We start from the raw sequence: 20,588 nt of genomic DNA on the forward strand, positions 1-20,588 counted from the left end.
TTATAATAAATGTAGATGCTTGGGAGAATAGAATCCCAATTTCTGGCGCAATTCAGCTCTTTTCTGCCAATCCAAAGTGACAACACTGGCCTGTTCCGCCAGACCTGAAACAGACATGGCCTCCGCAATAACCCCATAACACTCTTTGTCCTAAACCCAAAGAAAGTCTTCCCTTACATTGTACTCTCATTGACCGCCCTCTTCTATTGTTATCCCTTCAGGGTAAACGAAACTGCCTACCTCTTCGCTTGTGTCGGCTGCATAAAAAAATGTCTGCTTGCAATATCTATTCGACGACAGTGTTAACGCATTAAATAACGTTTCAACAATTTTTAATTATTTTTAAATTTTGCTGTCACTTGCCACTGCTACTCGCAAAGGAAAATAGAGTTGAAAACATTTTAGAAGAAGGAAATATGAAAGACCAAAAGTGGGTCCTACCTTACCGATGATTACATCTTCACTCAATTAAGAACTCAATTGTTCTTGTTGTTTTTGCATTTTAGTCCAGCACTTTCTTGCATAAATCTCATCGCTGCACACGATACGAATCACAAACAAAGCTCTACCGCCACGAACCTCGCGCTCCGAGCCACGCTACCTTGTAGCGTCCTGAGCAGGAGACAAGTTTTCACAGAGAGGGAAGAAGCGAGGGGAATCCCCGTTCACGATAAAAATAAATTATTATATTTCCAGTGAAAGGAAAACTACTTTGTAAATATAAGGCGTAACTAGCATATTAATTTACATAATTTGGTATGAAGACTTACTTTACACATATAAGTTCTTTAGACTTTCTGTTTACGCTACGGTGTTGGGTGAATCGACAAGACCATCAGCACTCTGACAAGAAAATGAAGTCAGAACTACACCTACTCCGTAATTTTCAATTTCACTTACACTTGTCGATGAAAGAAGGAAAACCTAAGTTTCGTACAAAATATGGAGAATGTACAATGAAATAGAAATATCTCTGCACGAACACAGGCTAATGTTTACAAAAAATGCCGGTACACCACAAATTTCCAACCCTGGCAGAAATGCAGTGTTGCTGATATTCTGTTCGTTCTAGTAGGTAACACCGCGAGGCCGGCCTCAGGAGCACATTATAAGCATACGTACAGTACTCGTAAGATTAGGCTTCCCGCATATACGACCGTATGACAGAATGTCAAGAGAAGAGGCCCCAGCAAATGTGCCTCACTCCGTGGAAAGTTCGTATACTGGACAGGGTTAGAATTTTTTTGTAATTATCATAAATGAAAATTCCAAACTTTTCATGATTTATGATTCATACATGAATTTTGCCACCAAATGAAATTCTATAATCCTTCCAAAAGTCTCAATACATGTGCTTGCAGTTGTTATAAGAGTTTTCATTAAACCACTTCTGTTAATTACTATAATTTAGTGACGGTTTGTTGTTGTCAGGATTAGGGTTGGGTATTCATGCATTGAAGTCCAGAAATTTTAAGTTAACAGTAAGGGTGGTTTAGAAATGGGACAAGTATCCATCATATCAGTAATTTTGAGATGAGACCGAGACTCTTGGTCTCAATCGAGACTTAGGTATGTTGATATTTGGCAGCACACTATGGCCACCACAGTAAACGAAAGAAAATTATTAAATAGCACTATTGTGTTTCTACAACTGTGCAAAGTCATATTGACAATTGTTGTAAACTTCTTGGGGGGGGGGGGTAAATAAATATTATAGCTCTATGAGCAAACAATGTATCAGTGTTACTGAATACAGCCTCCCCCCAAAAAGGATGCATTAACTATCTAGAAAAATTTTTCAAGTCATCCAAATGTGTCAATAAATCATCTAATAAGGGAAGATATTTGTAATTATGGAAGCACATTTTATAACATTTATTCAGAATTTGTTAAATGTTCACGTAACCTTTGTTGCAGTTCTGCACAATAGAAAGGATAATTGGCCCTTGTTGTGAAATTGCAACATGTTAGGTGCTATTTCCAGGGTCCATTGTCTTTTCCTAGGTGTTTAACTCATTAAAAAAAATTGTAAAAGGGGTTAAAAGATAAAGTTGGAGATTGGCAGTAAATTGAACAGTGCTTGTTTAATGAGAAATCCTGGGTAAACCTTTCTACAGGTGGGCATGATGTCCATCTAAACAACGCTGGGTCAGTTCTTGTCTGCTTATGCCTGTTTTGGTATCTTTAATTCTTCCTTTCTCCTGGCAAACCCAGTGAAATAGTAATTTTATGCTTGGAAACATATGAAATGAGATAAAACATACTGATAGCTTATTTACAGCACAACATGTACAGGAAAAAATTATCCTTAATATGTTCAAATTTAGTTCATGTATATATTTTAAAAAATAAGATTATAAAAAGATGTTTGATCTTTTCAGCGATGGCAACCACCATTTGCAGTTGATGTTGACAAGTTCAAATTTACACCCAGAGTACAACGTTTGAATGAACTGGAGGTGAGTCAGTGTGCAAAGTAGATAGTTTCTATGTGTGCAATAATGGATTACTTGTTGACCTTGTGTAACTGACTCAATGAAATGGAACCTGATTGTGTAAACACAATACTTTTGTGAATTTGAATTGTAGTTTTCCTGGCAATGTGATTCAAACAGGTGTTCTCGGGTTACCAGCCAGGTTAAATCAGCATTAGCTGCCAACGTTTCGAGTGCATACATTGCTCTCATCTTCAGTGATGGATTCCTGATACATTGAGCAATGTATGCGCTCGAAACGTTGGAAGCTAACGTCGATTTAACCTGGCTGGTAAACCGAAAACACCTGTTCGGACAATACTTTCGATTTAATGTGACAAAAAGTTTGCAATGTGGACAGGATGAGAACATGTAACATTTACACAAGCCACTTGTATCCTTCTCAGCATCCTTCTTCACAACCCATTCAGGACAGTCAAGGCAAAGTTCCCCAGATTTACACAAATTAGGCATATTTTATTGTGTTATTTAAGTGTGTACCAATCTGCACTGTAAAGAAATGTAAAATAGAATGTGTTTTGGGATCAAAGACATTTGGGGGAAGGGAAGGACAAACTGATACACCCTCCACATACACTACTTGATTTAAGAAGCCTTTGGTTAAATTAACTTTTAGCAAGCAGAGCCTTGCATGACTGGAAAGTCTCTGTGGACAGGTCCTTTTCAAGCATGTGCTTTTCAAACTTACCGTGAAGTACAAAAAAGACTCGTAGCTCTAGAATTAATTGCCATAGAGAGATGAAATCAGTTTTGCTTTTTCTTAAAGACTGAGCTTTTAGCGGAGTTAAAATTAATATTTTGTGCCTCCCAATAATGAATGTTTAAAGGAAGAATAAGAACGAAGTGAATGAAAAATCTAGTATGTAGCAGTTGTAGTCACAGACACTTCTGTGTTGTAGGGATACAATTGACTTTCAATAGAATTGTTAGAACCCAGAAGTGTCTGTGATTGTACATTCCTGCAACCTTGCCAAGTTTTGTATAAAGCAGACTGATACTTCATGGGGAAAAACAATAGTTTAAAAGAGCAACAGTATTGTTAGCTTATGAAAAGAATTTCTGGAATTTCACTTCTAGTGTCGTCCCTATGGATGCTGGATAAACCAAATTTTGAGTGAAGCATGACAAAAGCCCACTCTTTGAGGATGTGTGATGCCCCTTCCCCAACTTTGAAAAAAAAAATTTGGAAATTACAGTCATCAGAAATGTTATGTAATTTTGGAAAGTATCAAACTTTGGGTCTTTGCCCTTAGTTCCTCTCAGACCCTTAATTGTTACACAAATCTTGCTTTTTACTCATTATTGCATGCAAATTTGAAATTTTTGATAAAAATGCAGTCGTTTATGAGTTGGCCTTTTTTTCTAAAATCTTATCCCATAATGTTACAAGGGTAACAAAGTATTTTTTCAATCTCCACTTGTTAATAATAGTATCAATGGATATATAGTTTTGTAATTCGATTATGCCATACCTTCATATGTATACTAATGAACATAAATGACAGAACTGAAATGTCGCATGTAGTTTTCAAGAAATGAACACTAATTGATTCCTCATGGTGCTGGTCATGACTAGGGAGCGGAAGTTGATGACCTAAAAAATCTAGGTATATGACGTATAGAATGTCCTAAAAAATGGGGAAAATGATGTAAAAATACAAAAAATGACCATAAAATTTATTACTTTCAGGTTAAAAATCGAAATGAAAAGGAAATTAAGCAAAATGCTGTACTGTGAAACATTTCTCGGCACTCACCTTTCTCACAAAGCTTGCAAAATAAGACACTGCCATCTGTCCTGAACATGGCATCGCCATATTCACTACGAGTTGGTTCCTAGGTTTTACTTTAGGCATGTTCTGTACGTGACACATGACTTACAACTGAAATGGGTGTTGTGGTGATTGACCTGTCGTCTGAGGAGCCCCCCTCCCCCCACTTGAAAATCGTGGAATTCTCCAGAAAAACTTCCCCGCAGGTTTCACCGCCTGGAAGCGGTATGACCTGTCGCCTGGGCAGTCTACTTCCCATCCCCCCTCCCTGCTTAAACATCACATCTTTCTCCAGAAAAATTTCCTTGCGGGTTTCACCGTCTGGCCAGGGTATTTCCAGCCTCTCCTTATCTGATTTTAAATCTGAGTTTGCTCCAGACAGGCACCTGGTTTCCCCCGACACCACAAAGACTGTCACACTTCAGCATTTCTTTTGCTCGTAAATTGCAGTCCTGCGAGATATATATAGGCGTATATTCACTTTGGTGAAAAGACTCAAGAATATTACCAAAATGAAAGAAGTGACAAAATATGACGAAACAATACACCGAATATTGCGAAAAATGACGGAAAAATGACCATAATCAGGGAAAATGACCTAAAAATTGGCAAAAAATGCACTTCAAAATTACCTTTTTTGGGTTCTAGACGAAGTGTAATATTGTGTATATTTAATGGGCATCATGTCCGAGATGTCAGGAAAATTATGATATTTCATCAACTTCCGTTCCCTAATCATGACCATCCGTCCTCAACGGAAATACCTGCATGGTTGACATATCGATCATCCATCTGCTAAAGGTTAAAATAGAAGTCTTATCATGGCAAATATTTTTTCTCGCTGAAGCATTGACTTGTTTCACTTCAAAACATCAGAATCTATTTTTACATCAGATTACTATTAGATTATGTTCAGTGGGATTTTACCATGATCCCCTGAAAAATATAAAATTAAGGTTCCACTGTATTTTAATGACATAATTTTATCCATTTCATATTTCTATAAATAGTCTGTAATTGAGTGCACAAATGTTCCTTTCTTGTTGGTCATAACATAAAAGTTTCAGCCTTTACCTTGGTTTTGTGAACACTCATATAACTTTAATATGAAATTCTTTTTCTAAGCCAAAATCAGTCATATGGTTATTCAAGTAATAATGAGATTGTAATTTTAAAAATTAAGATTGTGGTTGATTGTGTACACGTGTTGATTTATATCCTCATTATACCCACATCAAACTTGTAGGTCTGTTTAGGCTTGTAGAGGCAGAAATAACTCAATGCTAAATCTGGTGACTAAGACTGATGTGGAAGAAGTCCCAATTTCAGGTTTTGTAGTGGTTTCCATAGGTTTTCCTGCAGGAACCCATTTTTTGTTTGGGATGGATTTTTTTGTTGCCCTCATTGGGCGGTGTAATATAATATACATAGATTAATTATCAGCATTGATAGTTTGTCTGGCAAAAGGATATTTTCACATAATGTGCACTTTTAGTTACTGTTATGCACCAACCACCTTTGATTTTGTTGATCTTCACAATGTTTTGTGTTGATTCAAGGTGATGTTTGTTTTCCATATGTTATGGTCCACTTTGAACTCTGCGATTCAAACACCTGAGAATGTGTGTTTCTTCACAAAACTGTCTCAGAAGTCTGGTTAAAGTGTCCTTGTACACATCACTTCTGTGAGAAATTTGATGATAATGCATTGTGCAACTGTTTAATTTGACCTGCTGCAAGATTGTAATGGAAAGTTACATTGAACACTGTATGGACAACGAAGTTAGTAACAAGGTGTGTTTTATACAGAGTATATTGATAAACTTGTAGGCTTAATTGCATCTTCTGCAAATATGCTGTATAAAGAAACAAACTGCCGGACTACTAAACGAGATGAGTGTACTCAGTGGTCGGAAGTAGCATGCTACTTGTAGTTTCACTACACAAAATTTGTAGCTGTAGCAAAGCTACAAAATTCCTGTAGTTGTAGCGAACAGCTGCATTTTTCTCACCATTTTGAGGTAAATTTTGAATGTGACAACAGCGTCAAAAAAAAAATTGACAATAACGCTTTCTTTTGCAGGAGGTTCATGAAGATAAAGGGCTTGTGTGATTCCAATGTATGCAAAAATGCTAATTCAAATCAATTAAACGGTATATATGTAAATATTTAATTTGAGGCACTGAGTTTACATTCGCCATTTCACATACTCAGATTCAGAATACACCTACAAAAGCAAGTCACAAATGTTACGGTATATACGAAGCTGTGAATAATTTTAATTGTATATGAATTTCAAACTCTAAATTTACCAAATCAATGTCAATATATATATCTTGCAATAATATTCCGTCTGTTCTACAAAGTAAGTAGATGGATTGAGAGAATTCTGTTTTATTTTCCTTCCTTGATAAAATTAAAATCTAAACTGTGAAAAACTTGTCTAAGGGCATTTATAATAAAAGTTGCAATTTTTCACGTCTACAGAGAAAAATTTACGCAGAATTCCTGGAGCCAATAATGCATGCATAATTCCCGGAATTCAAGGAATTCCCGCTGAGTAGCCTCCCTGTACACTGACAAAACAATAGTGCCAGCAACCAGTGGCTCATTGATCATCGTTTATACAGTCACGGACACTGCCGGCTTATAATGAATACATTAACTTTCAATGGAATCGTTACAAGCCGGCAGTGTCCGTGACTGTACAAAGAATATCACCAGCAAGAAATTATTGTTACAAGAATGATAAGAGTTCTGATTGATTGATTGATTTGCTTTATTTTACTTCATTTTTTGTGCCACTTTTGGTTAATTTGCGAAGATGGGAATGAATTATGATATGGTGAAATTGATGAATGGACACTTACAAACATCCATGCCCAGGCCAGGATTTGAACCCAGGATCCCTGGCATTGTAGCATGATGTGCTAACCACTCTGCCACGGGGGCTGGCGATAGTTTCTGGAATTTCAGTTATTTTTGTGTTAATATTTGTTCACATATTTTAAAATTACAATACGTTTAGAACACTCTGGTTTACACATCAGTTTCCTCAATATATTTTGTCATATTGTAAATAGTATGTACAAGGTATTGACTTTCCTGCAAAAGTTACAATTTTCTTTAGTTAATACACAATATATATATTTATATATGTATTTTTCCTACTTTTGCATGGCTTTTCTGTAACTTTTGCCTAATCATGGCAATGAGGATGAATGGTTTATTTAGTTATTCTCTTATCTATAGTCCCTTTCTGCCACTTTTGGCTAATTTTGAGACTGAGGAAGAATGATGATGAGTGTGGGGAATGGAGGAGCGGGAGGATCTGATCCAAACCACTATGTACCTCAGCCAGGTATCTAACCTGGGGCCCTTTGTTTACAAGGCGATACAATTCCCACTGTGTCTTCAGGGAAGCATTCCCAACGTGAAAACTTACGTAACAGTTTCTCATTTATACCATTAGAACCATCCCCCAGCTATCCCCAAGGTTCGAGTAAATATCCCCCCCCCCCCAAACTAACATTCCGTATAAATGCTAAGATGATAAAATTGATAAATATCATATTTTTTTCCCCATTTTGCACAACACATTATAGTTAATCTTGATACATACAATAAATTCCAATTAATTTTAGAAAGTACTCTGTCACAGAAATATTTTTGATGTGATAATGAGAACAACATGCACACGTGTAAGACCTTGTTTTCATTAATATTTCCATGAGCAACAGGAATATTTAATAAGAGAGATGATCATTATAGAGCATAGTTTACGCTCCAATAGGCTATGTATTTTTCGTTCAAAATGCTGCTTTCATTTAAGTCTATTAAAAATGATTTTTTTTTATTTCTGTATAGTTGTAATCATTAATTTGCATAACACCCTTATTGCAATATTCATGTGTCAAATTGGAACTGATATGCCACTTACATGCGTACTTTATTCTCAAGCACTGTAGTAAAAATAAGTAACTGTAAATGTAGCGTTCTGATCACTGAGTGTACTAACAGATATGAGGAAAATCATGATCGGAAATATTTGTATTTCAATGACCTTCTACTACAGTGAAGATAAGAAGAAGTTGTAAGATATTGTCAGTATTGATATTTAATCAGATATATGGATGGGTATAGCAGATAAATATTTTGTGACAATGCAAGCGTATTTTATTAGTAATTTTTTCTTCTTCCTTTTTAGGCAAAAACCAGGATCAAACTTAATTTTTTGGACCAAATTGCTAAATTTTGGGAATTGCAAGGTTCCTCTCTGAAAATACCAGTATATAATCAGAAGGTTGTGGATCTATACACCTTGCATAAAGCAGTTGAGGAAGAAGGTAAAGTTGGTTTTTGAGATTTTCTTTTGTTCTCGTAAGAAATTACATGTGTTAGCTGGGACAATAAAAATTGCAACACTGAGGGATTAACACATGTTATTTCCTATTACAAATGCTCAAATTTACACCATTGCTCATAATGTTAGACCTGCACTGCACTGCACTGCACATTGCAACAGATTAAACACTGAAATGTTAATTTAACCACAGAAAACATGATTCTAAATGTTGAGTACACACATTGTAGTTATAAATTTGAGAGATGTGTTTGTCAAAATAAGTCATGTTTCAGAAGGAACTACAGTGGTAAACGTAAACGTTGTAATATTGTTGAGAACCAGTTAAAGCTATAACACTTTAGTCAAATGAGTGCCACTCATTTTTCCACTAGAATTATGTTTGCCCTCTTTTACGTAGTTTTTACAAACAGAATCAGAATTTAAAGGGGAGAGGAGGGAATAGCATGGAATTTTGTTCAGTATCGAATTTATGGGAGAAGTAAGACACAACTGTTCAATGAGTTTAAGACATTTTACAAAATACATACATTTTGGAGCTTTTCTTTGGGGAGAAAGAAAGCACCATGCATGGATGCATTATTTTATTTGTTCATTTCATCTATTCATCATTATCCTCATTGACGCAATTAACCTGAGAGGTAGAAAAAGTTATGTAAAATTTCTGAAATAGAAAGAGAGTGTCACTTACTTGGATGTCCATACAACCACAAAGTCTTTAGTATACATGTTACATGGGCTAAATGTGGTAAAATATTGTGTGAAAATATTTGTATTGTCATATTGCTCTTTTTAATCTTGCGACTGATTAATTTCAAAGGTTCATTGTCTTCAGTATCTTAGGTTGTGGCATCTGAGACAGAGTTGAAATTAAGCCACTGCATTGTTTAGATAGGTGGGGTGCAATTCTGACTTCAACTGTTTGGTAACTTGAAGGGGATGCTTAGTAGTGGGCTGTGCCATTCTACTTGGTACACCTTGGTTTGTTCCTATTTGATCGAGGTTGTTGAGTTTTGCGGCAGATGTGCTTTTTCTCTTGCTGTCTCTTTTAGAGTACAGGCTGCCAAAAGGGTTGGGGTTATCCAGTGGTTTGAAATTAATCAGTTCCAAGACTAAGAAGAGTGGTACAGAAACAAGGAAATTGGACACTTGGCATCGTGTACTCTGAATGATCTGAGACAGAGTTAAAGCAGACCCACCACAAAAGTGGCCCCAACCAAGTATGCATGAACTGCAATTCATCTACCATCATGCACACCAGACATGTCCCAGACCAGTGACGAAGGCAGGGGGGTCAGACACTTTGCCTTCCTGTCTTCCCCCTCCCCCCCCAACTGAAGTTAATGAAATATCAAATAATAAGAGAGTTCATTTCTAAGAGTATGACAATTTTCACCTTTTCTAAGTGGTGTATTCTACATGATATCACTTTTCCTGCTTATAATACCAACTTGAAATATATATATGTGTGTGACTTTTGTTCAAGATTCAAGTAGTGGTGGATGGTTTAAAACATCACAAACATGCTAAGGACCACAAAATATCATCTGTAGTATGGGCAAATTATTCTAATCGTGGGTCATTAGTGACAATGCTTGATACCCAGTGGAGGCACATAGTGGTTCAGATCACACTTCAAACTGTAGGTCCAGTCTCGATTAGCCATACTGTGCATAAAGTGGACTTAAAACACAAAATTCAATCAATTAAACCATACAACTAGTCCCGATTAGCCTATCTGTTATAAAGTAAACTAAACAAACTACAACATTTTACTGATCAAATACCCAATTCTACCATATTGTTGTTTTTATAAACATCTAGGTATACTTCTGTAAATTAAATTTCTAAATATGCATTCCTTCTGTAAGGTAAAGTCATGGCAGTCACCTTGTAAGTTACGTTACTTAGGAGATGAACTTAGGATGTTTTTCATGAACATTTTTCAGCTTTTATTGGACCAGTATTGTCACACTTGATGTGGTTATTTTTTATTGGTATATATTTTTTATCATTGTATCCGTAGTGTTACGAAAGGTATCAAGAAGAAAAATATATAGCAAGTGCTTGTCATAAATCATAATATAATAAGCACTTGACCATGGTGTTATTTCTGGAAAGAATTGTTAAGTGCATATGAAATGTGTTAAGTACCAAATTTCCATCAGCATTTTTATCTTTTTTAATTGCAACACAAAACTGGAATTTTCCTGCTTGATATAATTTGAATGTTCATAATAGAATGGAAACTTGTGCATGTTGTAGGAATGAATTAACTTACAAATATTTCCCCTTCTTTTTTTTCAGGTGGCATGGTTAATGTCAATTTAAGCAGAAAATGGAACAAAGAGGTAATAAGGAGAATGGGATATCCTGAAGCAAAGCAGGCTGGCACTTACTTAAAGCACTTTTATGAAAAGATCCTCTATCCATATGATGTCTTCCAGGCCCAGAAGAAGCTTAAGCAATTTGTAAGTTTTGTTCGCTCTGCTACACTTCCGAGTTGTAGCAGCCCCATTGTCTTTCTGTGGGATCATTACAAACCAGAAGTGTCCATGACTAACCATTAAAGCTAGTAGTATGGCGAAGCAGCACAATTATGGTTTTTGATGTACTCTTGATAAGTTTTGGAACTGCTTCTTATGTCAGTATTTCATCAGTTTTGGTATACATGATTATCAAATACAACCACAATGGCATTCCTAGTATTCCATCTATAAATACTATAATGTTGGTGTTATGCATGGAGCATTTACATATATGAGGTTTTGTGTTAGTGTTTTTTGATGTTCCTACATTTTATGTCATTCCACTTAATACATTCAGCCCTCCAAGTCTCAGTAAAGGCCATGTTAATTAATAGGACATTTACATAATCTTATCTTTGCTGCAACTCCCATTTTCTGCTTGTTCTTTTTCACAGGCTATGCCAGTGTCATAAAATTTGTCTGATGTTAACTACTTCTTTTCTTCCTCCTCTGGCTCTTTCCAAAACATCATTTTTCTTGAAAATGGGATTTGCACATTTTCCTTAAAAATTTTATTGATGATAAAAATGGGAAACTAGAGCCCAACTTGTTTGTTCAACTTTTGAATTACTTACACACAATTGTTCAAAAGGGCATAAAATGCATAAGAACTGATCTTCTCCTCCCTTTGCCTTTAATTTTCCCTGCTTTACTGTCCATTTATATTGTCTGGGGGCTGCTACTTGCACCTGTGTGTCAGCTGCAAAACTCACTTTCTGATATATGCTTCTAAAGGTTGCCACACATGGTCATTCCTGGCTTGATGCCAGTCTTGTCAGTTGTACTGTTCATGAAATTCAAGCCAGGAATGAAGGATCAAACATGTTTAATTTTTGTCGTCGTTCACTGAGTAAATGTCTAAACATGCAGTTTCCTTTGCATTACAATCAACTGGTAACACATTTATTAAGGTCAATGAACCATTCAGGTTCCTGAAGGACCATTTGTAATTTTATATTGGGTCAGTAGAATATCAGTTATCAATATTGGTAAATTTTATATTGGTACTTTATTGGTCCATCCCCAAGTAATTTGATTGATTTCCATTATTTCCCTCCACTATGGTACTATTTATTCTTGTTTATAATATTTTTTGCTTCCAATCTGATCTTTTAAATATATTGTGATCATCTTTGTGGATGTGGTAATTTGGACCACAAAGAATAAAGTGAAATAATTTCTGTAGCAAGGTGGATCTAAACATGCCGCAATTACACTGGTGTCCAAAACTTAAGCACAAAACATGCATACCCATCTTACTCGTACATAGGAGTTTGAAGCAAAGATAGTTTTGTTCAAAGAAGAAGCATATTATTACAGAACACACTATTTTACATAATCATGAATCATCTGATGCGACACTGGTTCTTCAGCATCCAACAACAGCCTATGGGCATATGTCCAGAATTACATAAACAATCACTATCTGTGGTGAACTACAGGTGAATCAGTATGTGGTATTCCCTCCTCTGACAGATATATACAATTGACATCGGAGCTGCATACTCAGAACAATATTATTAATACTTTAGCTGCCATGTGTACTGCCAGCGGTACAAGCATATACTTTACTAGCAAACCAGGAGAGCTTGGTGAGCCCAGGAGTTGCTTTATGTGGGCTCAAGGTCAGAAAATTTCCGACCTTAGATCACCCACCTCTGGAATCGAAGACTGGTCTCCCGCATGGCAGTAAAATGCCATACCAACTCTTTTGGGTAAGAGGAATACCCCTATGTGGTAGTAACTCCTGTTTTCACGTATTTCTCAAGTTTCACACAAATTTTCTCTAAATTCTCTGGATTCTCAGTGGGCCAAACATAAATATCAATGTCTGAAATGGGATTCAAACCCAGACTCCTGACATTGTAGCACACTGTGCTAACCACTCCGCCACGGATGTCGATGACGAATAGACTACAGCGGTTATCTTCTAAGAAAAATAGACAAATAATTCATTTATGGAAAAATATTTTAGCTAGAACTAAAGGAAACCACAATCAATAATCATGAAAATATAATAAATGAAAGTAATAATATAAATATTGGGCTTGTAGAACAAAAATACTATTCCCAGCAGGCCACACCGAATTTATGTACAGAACCTTACAAAACATGAGAAATTCACATTTAATGGCCACTTAACTGCCAGGGAGTCAACTGGCCTCCTGGGAATACATACACTTGAACCGCTGGCAGTACAACTGTGCGTATTATAGACAATTCACTAAATTGCCCATGGCAGCTAAATTGTTAAGGAGATCCTGCGGCAAAGTGTTCCACTCCTCTTGGAGGGCTCTTCGGAGCTCCAGCAGCATTGCTGGTTGAGGTCTCCTCTCCACAACACATGTTCCTAAAGCATCCCACTCATGTTTCATTGGGTTGATGGATATCATCTTCCTCAAGGAGGTCGGCCACAAACCCTGTATGATGGGGACGAGCATTTTCATCCATAAAGATGAAATCTGGACCTACAGCTCCACGGAACAGGTGAACATTATGGAGGATGACATCATTGCAATACCTTTCATCTGTCATTGACCATTATGCCAGCCCAGACCATGATTGCCCCGAAATAATTTTCTCCCTTTCCACAATATTTTCTTGTTTGTACCATGTCCCAGGTACATGCCAGATGTACTGATGTCCACAATCGTCAGACTGAATTGACTTTCATCTGTGAATAGATCTCTACCCCATTCTTCACCCATCCAAGTACAGTGCTCTCGACACCATTGCAAATAAGCCTGTTTGTGGGCCAGTTTCAAAGATACACATTTAACCTTTAGACTGCCGAATGGGTTTTCCGAAAGTAACCCGTGTGTCGCCAGGGGCCTTTGCCCATGAATTTTAAATTTCTACACTTATTTCAGATAAAATGTTATAACTCTTAGACTATTGGACTAATCTACTTTGGGTAACTTTTGTTTGGAAGCTAGAAGCATAGTGCATGTAACCATGCTCAATTCGGAATACCAAAGGTGGTAGGGGGGTTTGGAAGCTCGAGCCCCCAAATATTCATGAAAAAAATCTGGACTTGCCCCCCCCCCCCTCTGTTCCCACTGTTATGGGAAAAGGACATAAACTTTGGTGTTGTTTTCATAGAATGGACTTCTGGCAACAAAATGAAACATGTTTCATGCTCTTGGCTGTCATACAAGGTGAATTATGAGGCAATATGTGGAACTCTATTTTTTTACAAAAAAAAACTAATTTGCATAGTGTGTATGAAATTATTATAACTCATATAGACTATTCAACCTATCTGCTTCAGCTAACTTTTGTTTGGAAGCTAAAACATCATGGCATGCAATCCATGCTAATTGATACCATCCAAGTGAGAATGACTGGGTGTGGGGGTCCCAACTCCCAAATTTCCATGAAAAAAAATCTGTACTTTGTCCCCTCTTTCCCCACTTTATGGGAAAAGGACATGAAGTTTAGCAATATTTTCGTAGAATGGATGTTTGGCAACTAAATGAAACTTGTCTCATGTTCCTGGCTATCATACAAGGTGAAATATGAGACAATATGTGGAACTCTTGAGTTTTTACAAAAAAAAAAAATGAAAATGCTAATTTGTATAGTGCACAACAAATTATTATAACTCCTACACTATTCAATGTATGTACCTCGGACAACTTTTGTCGGGAAGCTGAAACATCAGGGCATGCAACCCATGCTAATTGATAATGCCCAAGTGAGAATGACAGGGGGTGGGGGCCCACCCCCAAATTTCCATGAAAAAGATCTGTACTTTGCCCCTTCTTTCCTCACTTTTATGGGAAAATGATGCAAAATTAGCATTATTTACATAGAATGGATCTTTGGCGATGAAATGAAACTTGTGTCATGTTCCTGGCTATCATACAAGGTGAAATATGAGGCAATATGTGAAACTCTGCTTTTTATTACAAAAAATTCTAATTGCATATTGCACATGAAATTATTCTAACTCCTAGACTACTACCGTGGACAACGACTTTTGTTTGGAAGCTAAAACACCAGGGCATTGCAACCCATATACAATTCAGAGTGCTCAAGATGGGGTGTGCTCTTCAACTTTCCTTTCCTTTGTGGCATTGTTGAGTTGAGTTGTGCTGTCACGTGTGACACATTTTAGCTTCTATTTGTAGCCTCTCTTCGGGAAAAGCAAAAAGACGCCTTCTAGTCTATTGCACACAGCTCTTTGGATGCTTCAGACAAAAGCTACGGTCAGATCTTATCACCTACAAGTCATTTCATGTCCTGCGCCATAAGGAAAACAAGCCCATAAACTGTACATGTTTAGCGTTCTCTTGCCAAAGCATGCTTCCAAACAAACCGTGACCTTGATGTGTTGCCAGGGGCAAGTTTTCATTCACAAGGCGGCTGTAAACCCTTGGAGAAGGTTTCGGCAGAGTTTCCAGCCTCACATAAGAGTTACAACATGGTAAAAGCATGTTTAAGCTGCGTGTTGCACATATGTAACACATTACGACGACACCCTTATTTTCTGTGTTGCACATATGCAACAGAATATGAGTCAAGGTTAACAGGTTTGCATGCATACAGCCCTACCTCATTCAACCGTCTTGCTATGGTTTGACACGATACACTTGTCCCTGTAGTGGCAAACAGGTCATTAGACAACTGACCAGCTTGACTTTGAGTATTATGTTTTGCACATAACACCACACAAGGGTGTTATCTTCTTTGGGCAACCTCCCCTGTACATCTAGGGGCATGTCCAGTTATCCAGTACTTTGTCCACAATCGTGATACAATGCTGTGATCAATTCCTTATTCATTAGTGGTACTGGGCACATTTTGCCCTTCTTCCAATTTTCCGACAATCCAATCACGATCAAACTCGCTTAGATGATGTCTTTGAACAACGTGCACGATAAGAGTAAGTACACAAACTCAAGAGTCCACAACACCTCACTAATCCAATGAAACCACAGCTTGTATTCTCTCGCTACGGCTTTCAATGTTGCACTTGCTGATGTTACTGACCAACTGACAGGTTTTAATGGGCCCTTCATGGACAGGATAGGTAGATAAGCTCTTAGACCATCCAGTTGATCATGTGTTTATGCCACGTCTTAGTGGCACGTACGTTAGAAAAGTCACTTTCGTGCTTAAGTTTTGGACATCAGTGTACATGTAGAAATTTTTTTTGGTAATTTACTCAGAAAGTAACACTTCCAGGTTGTGTTGTTCCATTGCTCAGGAATGAACTAGATGTGGTTCTTTGTATTTGCGACAGATTTTTATATTCTATAATTTATCTGCTTTTGGTCATAATTATGTCATTCTCAGTGGCTGGGAAGTATAGGGACCCTTTCTAATTGTAGGGTGAAGCTAAAGAAGAAAAAAGTCCAGTAAAGGAAGAAGTGAAAAGTCCAACAAAAGGATTAAAGAGAGGAAGGAAAACACAGGTATGGAGATTTTTTTTTGTTCAGATTGTAATGTATTTTTTAAAGTAGAATGTAGTGTCATTTAGCTGATGGCTGCCATGTAAGAGATTGCAAAAGGAGAGTTTTGTGATTCTGTGTGGCAGTCTGAGGTATTTTCTAAGCCGAGGAAGAAAGGAAGAAGAGCTGCATACAGTTGCTGCCCTTCCCGGATTTTATATTTTCCTGCTGCATTTTAAGTTCTTTCATCTTGTGAACCCCAGAAAAATGTACAATTTGGAATTCCATTGCATTCATGTGTCAGAGGAAAATTTTGGTTCACAATTTTGTACAGAAGTGTGCCACTTTAAGATTAATGTGTAGATAATGAATTTGAATATGGTTCAAGGACTTGAGAAAAATTGAATCGATATTCAGAAAATGTGCAAGTATTAGCTTTCCGGTATCTATGTACAATAGTAAAATGATAAGTTTTTTTACAAGATTCATGATGAGCTCGAGCCGACCTCTGTTGCAAGAGTGATTAGCACAGCGCATTATGATGCCAGAGGGCCTTCGCATCGGCATTCTTTGCGAGTGTCCCTTCATCAGTTTCATCATAATCATATCATCACTCATCCTCATCATGATGATTAGCCAAAAGTAACAGAAATGATATGCAGAATAAAATCCAACATGATGAGTTTGCTGAAGAAAAATTATAATACTGTTCAGTGTGTTGTAAACACATTTATTTAGATTCTATGCTACACTCGGGTTTTGCCTGGTAACGCAAAGTGTAAATAAACAGGTACAAATGGGCAAGGATTATATGAAGTTTCAAAATCACAACACTATAAAATGTCATTTAAAGGTTGTCCTTGTGGATTCGAAATTAGGACCGCTGGTTACTCAGTACGCGAAATGTCATTTTGTTACATTATATGTAGTTTAATAGCAGATAGAAATTATTCTCTGTCAAACCATAGAGACTTGCTGTAGATATTTGTAAATTAAAGCCATAGGTTCTTGGTTCAAACACTCATATATTGCAGGTGCATGTTGAGAAATTTAGAGATGGGCCGATATGAAATTTTGGCCGATATTTATAAAGTACCAATATAAAATTTACTGATCCGATATAAAATTCCAAATGGTCCTTGAAGTCCTGACCTCCTTAATAAATGTGTGTTTCAAAGTTACTGCAGTGCAGTGCATTTACTTTTTTAAAAAGTAGGTCATGGAGATTATTCATAAAAATAATAATAAAATGGCAGAATTTTGAACTAAATTATAAGATATTTATAGATATATCAGATAGGTAAGATAATTGGTAATTTTATTGATAAATGGTAATTTTACTGATAAACCAATTCACCAATATGCCTATATCGGCTGATACCGATTTATCTGTCCCATCCGTAGAGAAATTTGAAATGTTCAAATTGTCCCATTTTATTAGTATGAATAATGGATTTATACTAAAAACTTTAAATTGCCCTTTTGTATCAGAGTATAATAATGAAAAAGTATTGAATTTGAAACTGAAATATAATACAATCAATATAAAGGAGGGTTAATTGATCAGGGTGATCACGTTTCACTAAATTCTCTGTTTTCTACAATTACTAATGTAGCATGTGACTTGCAGCATGAGGCAAATGATTAAAAATTTGGTAATCCATAACTAATTGACTATTCCAAGTTTAGTGATAGGTAGCTAAAATTGTATTGCTATCCATACCAAGAGAAAAGTTATTACTCCACTGCAGGTTCAATGTCAAAGTTATAATTGATACCAAATAATCTTTGTCTTCACAGTAACAGAATTACAACCACTGGCGGTAATTGTTGAATGCATGTGAGCGTTACAAATCCTTGGATGTATATTTACAATATTTTCTGTTTGTAAAGGGCTGAGCCAATACTACTTTGAACTAATACCAATTCTGATTCTTGAACATTGCAACAATAAAAGTTCTGAATATTGATATTATCCTGCACCTTGGCTGTGCGGTCTAAGGCATGGAATGCATGCAGGTTCAAGTCTCCTGTTAGAAGTGTAAGAATTTCTCCTGAGGCCTGTGTGTGGGATGGGTGGTCGGTCACCTACCATCATGAGGAAATAGGGGAGCTGTGAATGAGTAGTGTAACCCAGTCATGGAAATCTACAACAATGATTGGGGGTGGGGGTGTTGTAGTGTTGACCACACGTCACCCCATACCTGGTTGGATGATTTCTCACCTTGTCAGTTGGGAGTAAGGCTGGCAGTCAGTAGGTAGGTCCTGGCCCTCATGGGCTGTTGCACCATGGGTTAGTATTATTATTAATATGTAGGTATTCCATTGCTGTATACCACATCAATTTACTAGAGTTTTGGTTGAAAATGTTTAAAGAATTGCATCAGAATGTTGAACTAGATGCCATTTAATCATAAACTCAGTTTTTTCACACAATATTGGTACAAGATGAATCAAGATTTCAAATTTGATATAATTTCTGGGATAATTAGATGCCGTGAAACTGGTACATAACATTTTTTGCAGAGCCTGCAAAATACCTAGACTCCAAAAAATATTTGCTATTGGCTGGTATCAGCAAGTACAAAAAATATTTGCTATTGGCTGGTATCAGCAAGTAAATCAGCTGATACTTTCTGGTAAGAATACTGCTGATATTGGCTGATACCGACACATCAGCATCTGTATTGGCTCAGCCCTAGTTTGTTAATTTATAATTTAAAAAGTTATCAAAGCATTTGCGCTCCCATGTAGCCAAATGGTTAACACTCTTCACCTCTGGTGCAAGCAGTCCCAGGTTCGATTCCTAGTGGCAGTTTCATGGTGTGAACCCAGCATCGTGTGGACAATTGGGAGATACATGAAGAGAGGAAGTAACAGACTCTGGTTTTGAAAGCCAGGAAACAGCAGGGATGAGACTTGATGTACTGACCATGAGAAACTCAATGAAAAGCTGCTTAGCAGGCCTTTGCTCTCAAAGGGCTGTTGCACCACAGAGTTCAATTTATTGCTGCATTGTATTCATTTTAAAATAAATTTGAGATTTGTATCATTGTATTAAACTGATTTATTACTTATATTTGCATTTAACAATCACATGTGACTAAGATCAGAAGCAACATCTTTTCGGTACAGCGGAAACATCACCGGAGTCTTAACATGATACCAGATTATTAGAGGCATGCAAATTTTGTTTTGATGAAAACACGAAATATAAAATAACATGCTGAAATGTTCATTTTTCATGTTTCTGAAAGGTGTGAGGTGCATTTTCCTACCCTATTTTGTCACAAAATAATGCGAAATGAACTACAAAAAGCGAAATAGACTCTTAAACACGAAATTTACCATTTATATACCGACGCGACACTTTCTGAAGTCTGAAGTATCCTGTGGGTTATGCAATTCACGAAAAATTGATTAAATGTGCTGTAAATATTTGAGAAGCAAAAATGGACCCCTTTACACAGGAATAAACTTAATACTCCGGTAACTACTTAAAAGTGCTATTAGAAGGGATATGTTTATTTTGTGTAATAAGTACAGTTTATAAATCAAATTTAGGATTATATTCACAATTTTAAAACCAAAATATCATTTTATATAGCACTTTTGATGTGATTATTCACTGCTATAACACCGAAATTTTATTTTATTTACCGCTTTTGAACCTGAAATCGACTCTGTTTTTGTACCGAAATTTATGTGCCTCTACAGATTGTACATTCCTATTTTCTCTATATGGTCTCGGTCTCTTCACAATTACCAAAAGAGTATCAAGGTTGGATATTACAATAACTGTTTCATGTGTTGTATATACATTTTGCAAAGCATTATATGCAACATCATTGAAGAACACGCCTTAAATTTTATGCGTGTGCATTTTTTCAATTTCATTCAGACCATAAAATATCACTTTTTATCCCAAAGTTAAAAACTGATAATTACAGAGAAACTTAGTTCTCACGTTTCCTGCAGAGCTGTTTTTAGTTTGTTCTATGAAATTTGGTGGTCACTGAAATTTATAGAACAA

General features: G+C 36.5%; 1 protein-coding gene across 3 annotated transcripts in view; it reads left to right on the forward strand.

Moving 5' to 3' along the window:
- LOC145983979 (lysine-specific demethylase 5A-like) overlaps positions 1-20,588 on the forward strand; it is a 119,340-nt gene that overhangs the window by 17,542 nt on the left and 81,210 nt on the right. For all 3 annotated transcript variants that reach the window (XM_083117218.1, XM_083117217.1, XM_083117219.1), the window contains 4 exons: positions 2,382-2,459; positions 8,476-8,614; positions 10,939-11,102; positions 16,496-16,579. In XM_083117218.1, the coding sequence (XP_082973344.1) occupies positions 2,382-2,459; positions 8,476-8,614; positions 10,939-11,102; positions 16,496-16,579 (465 nt within the window). The remainder of the gene's footprint in view (positions 1-2,381; positions 2,460-8,475; positions 8,615-10,938; positions 11,103-16,495; positions 16,580-20,588) is intronic.

This window comes from Lepisma saccharinum, chromosome 2 (assembly GCF_977018435.1).
Source record: "Lepisma saccharinum chromosome 2, izLepSacc3.1, whole genome shotgun sequence".
NCBI classification, from domain to species: domain Eukaryota; kingdom Metazoa; phylum Arthropoda; class Insecta; order Zygentoma; family Lepismatidae; genus Lepisma; species Lepisma saccharinum.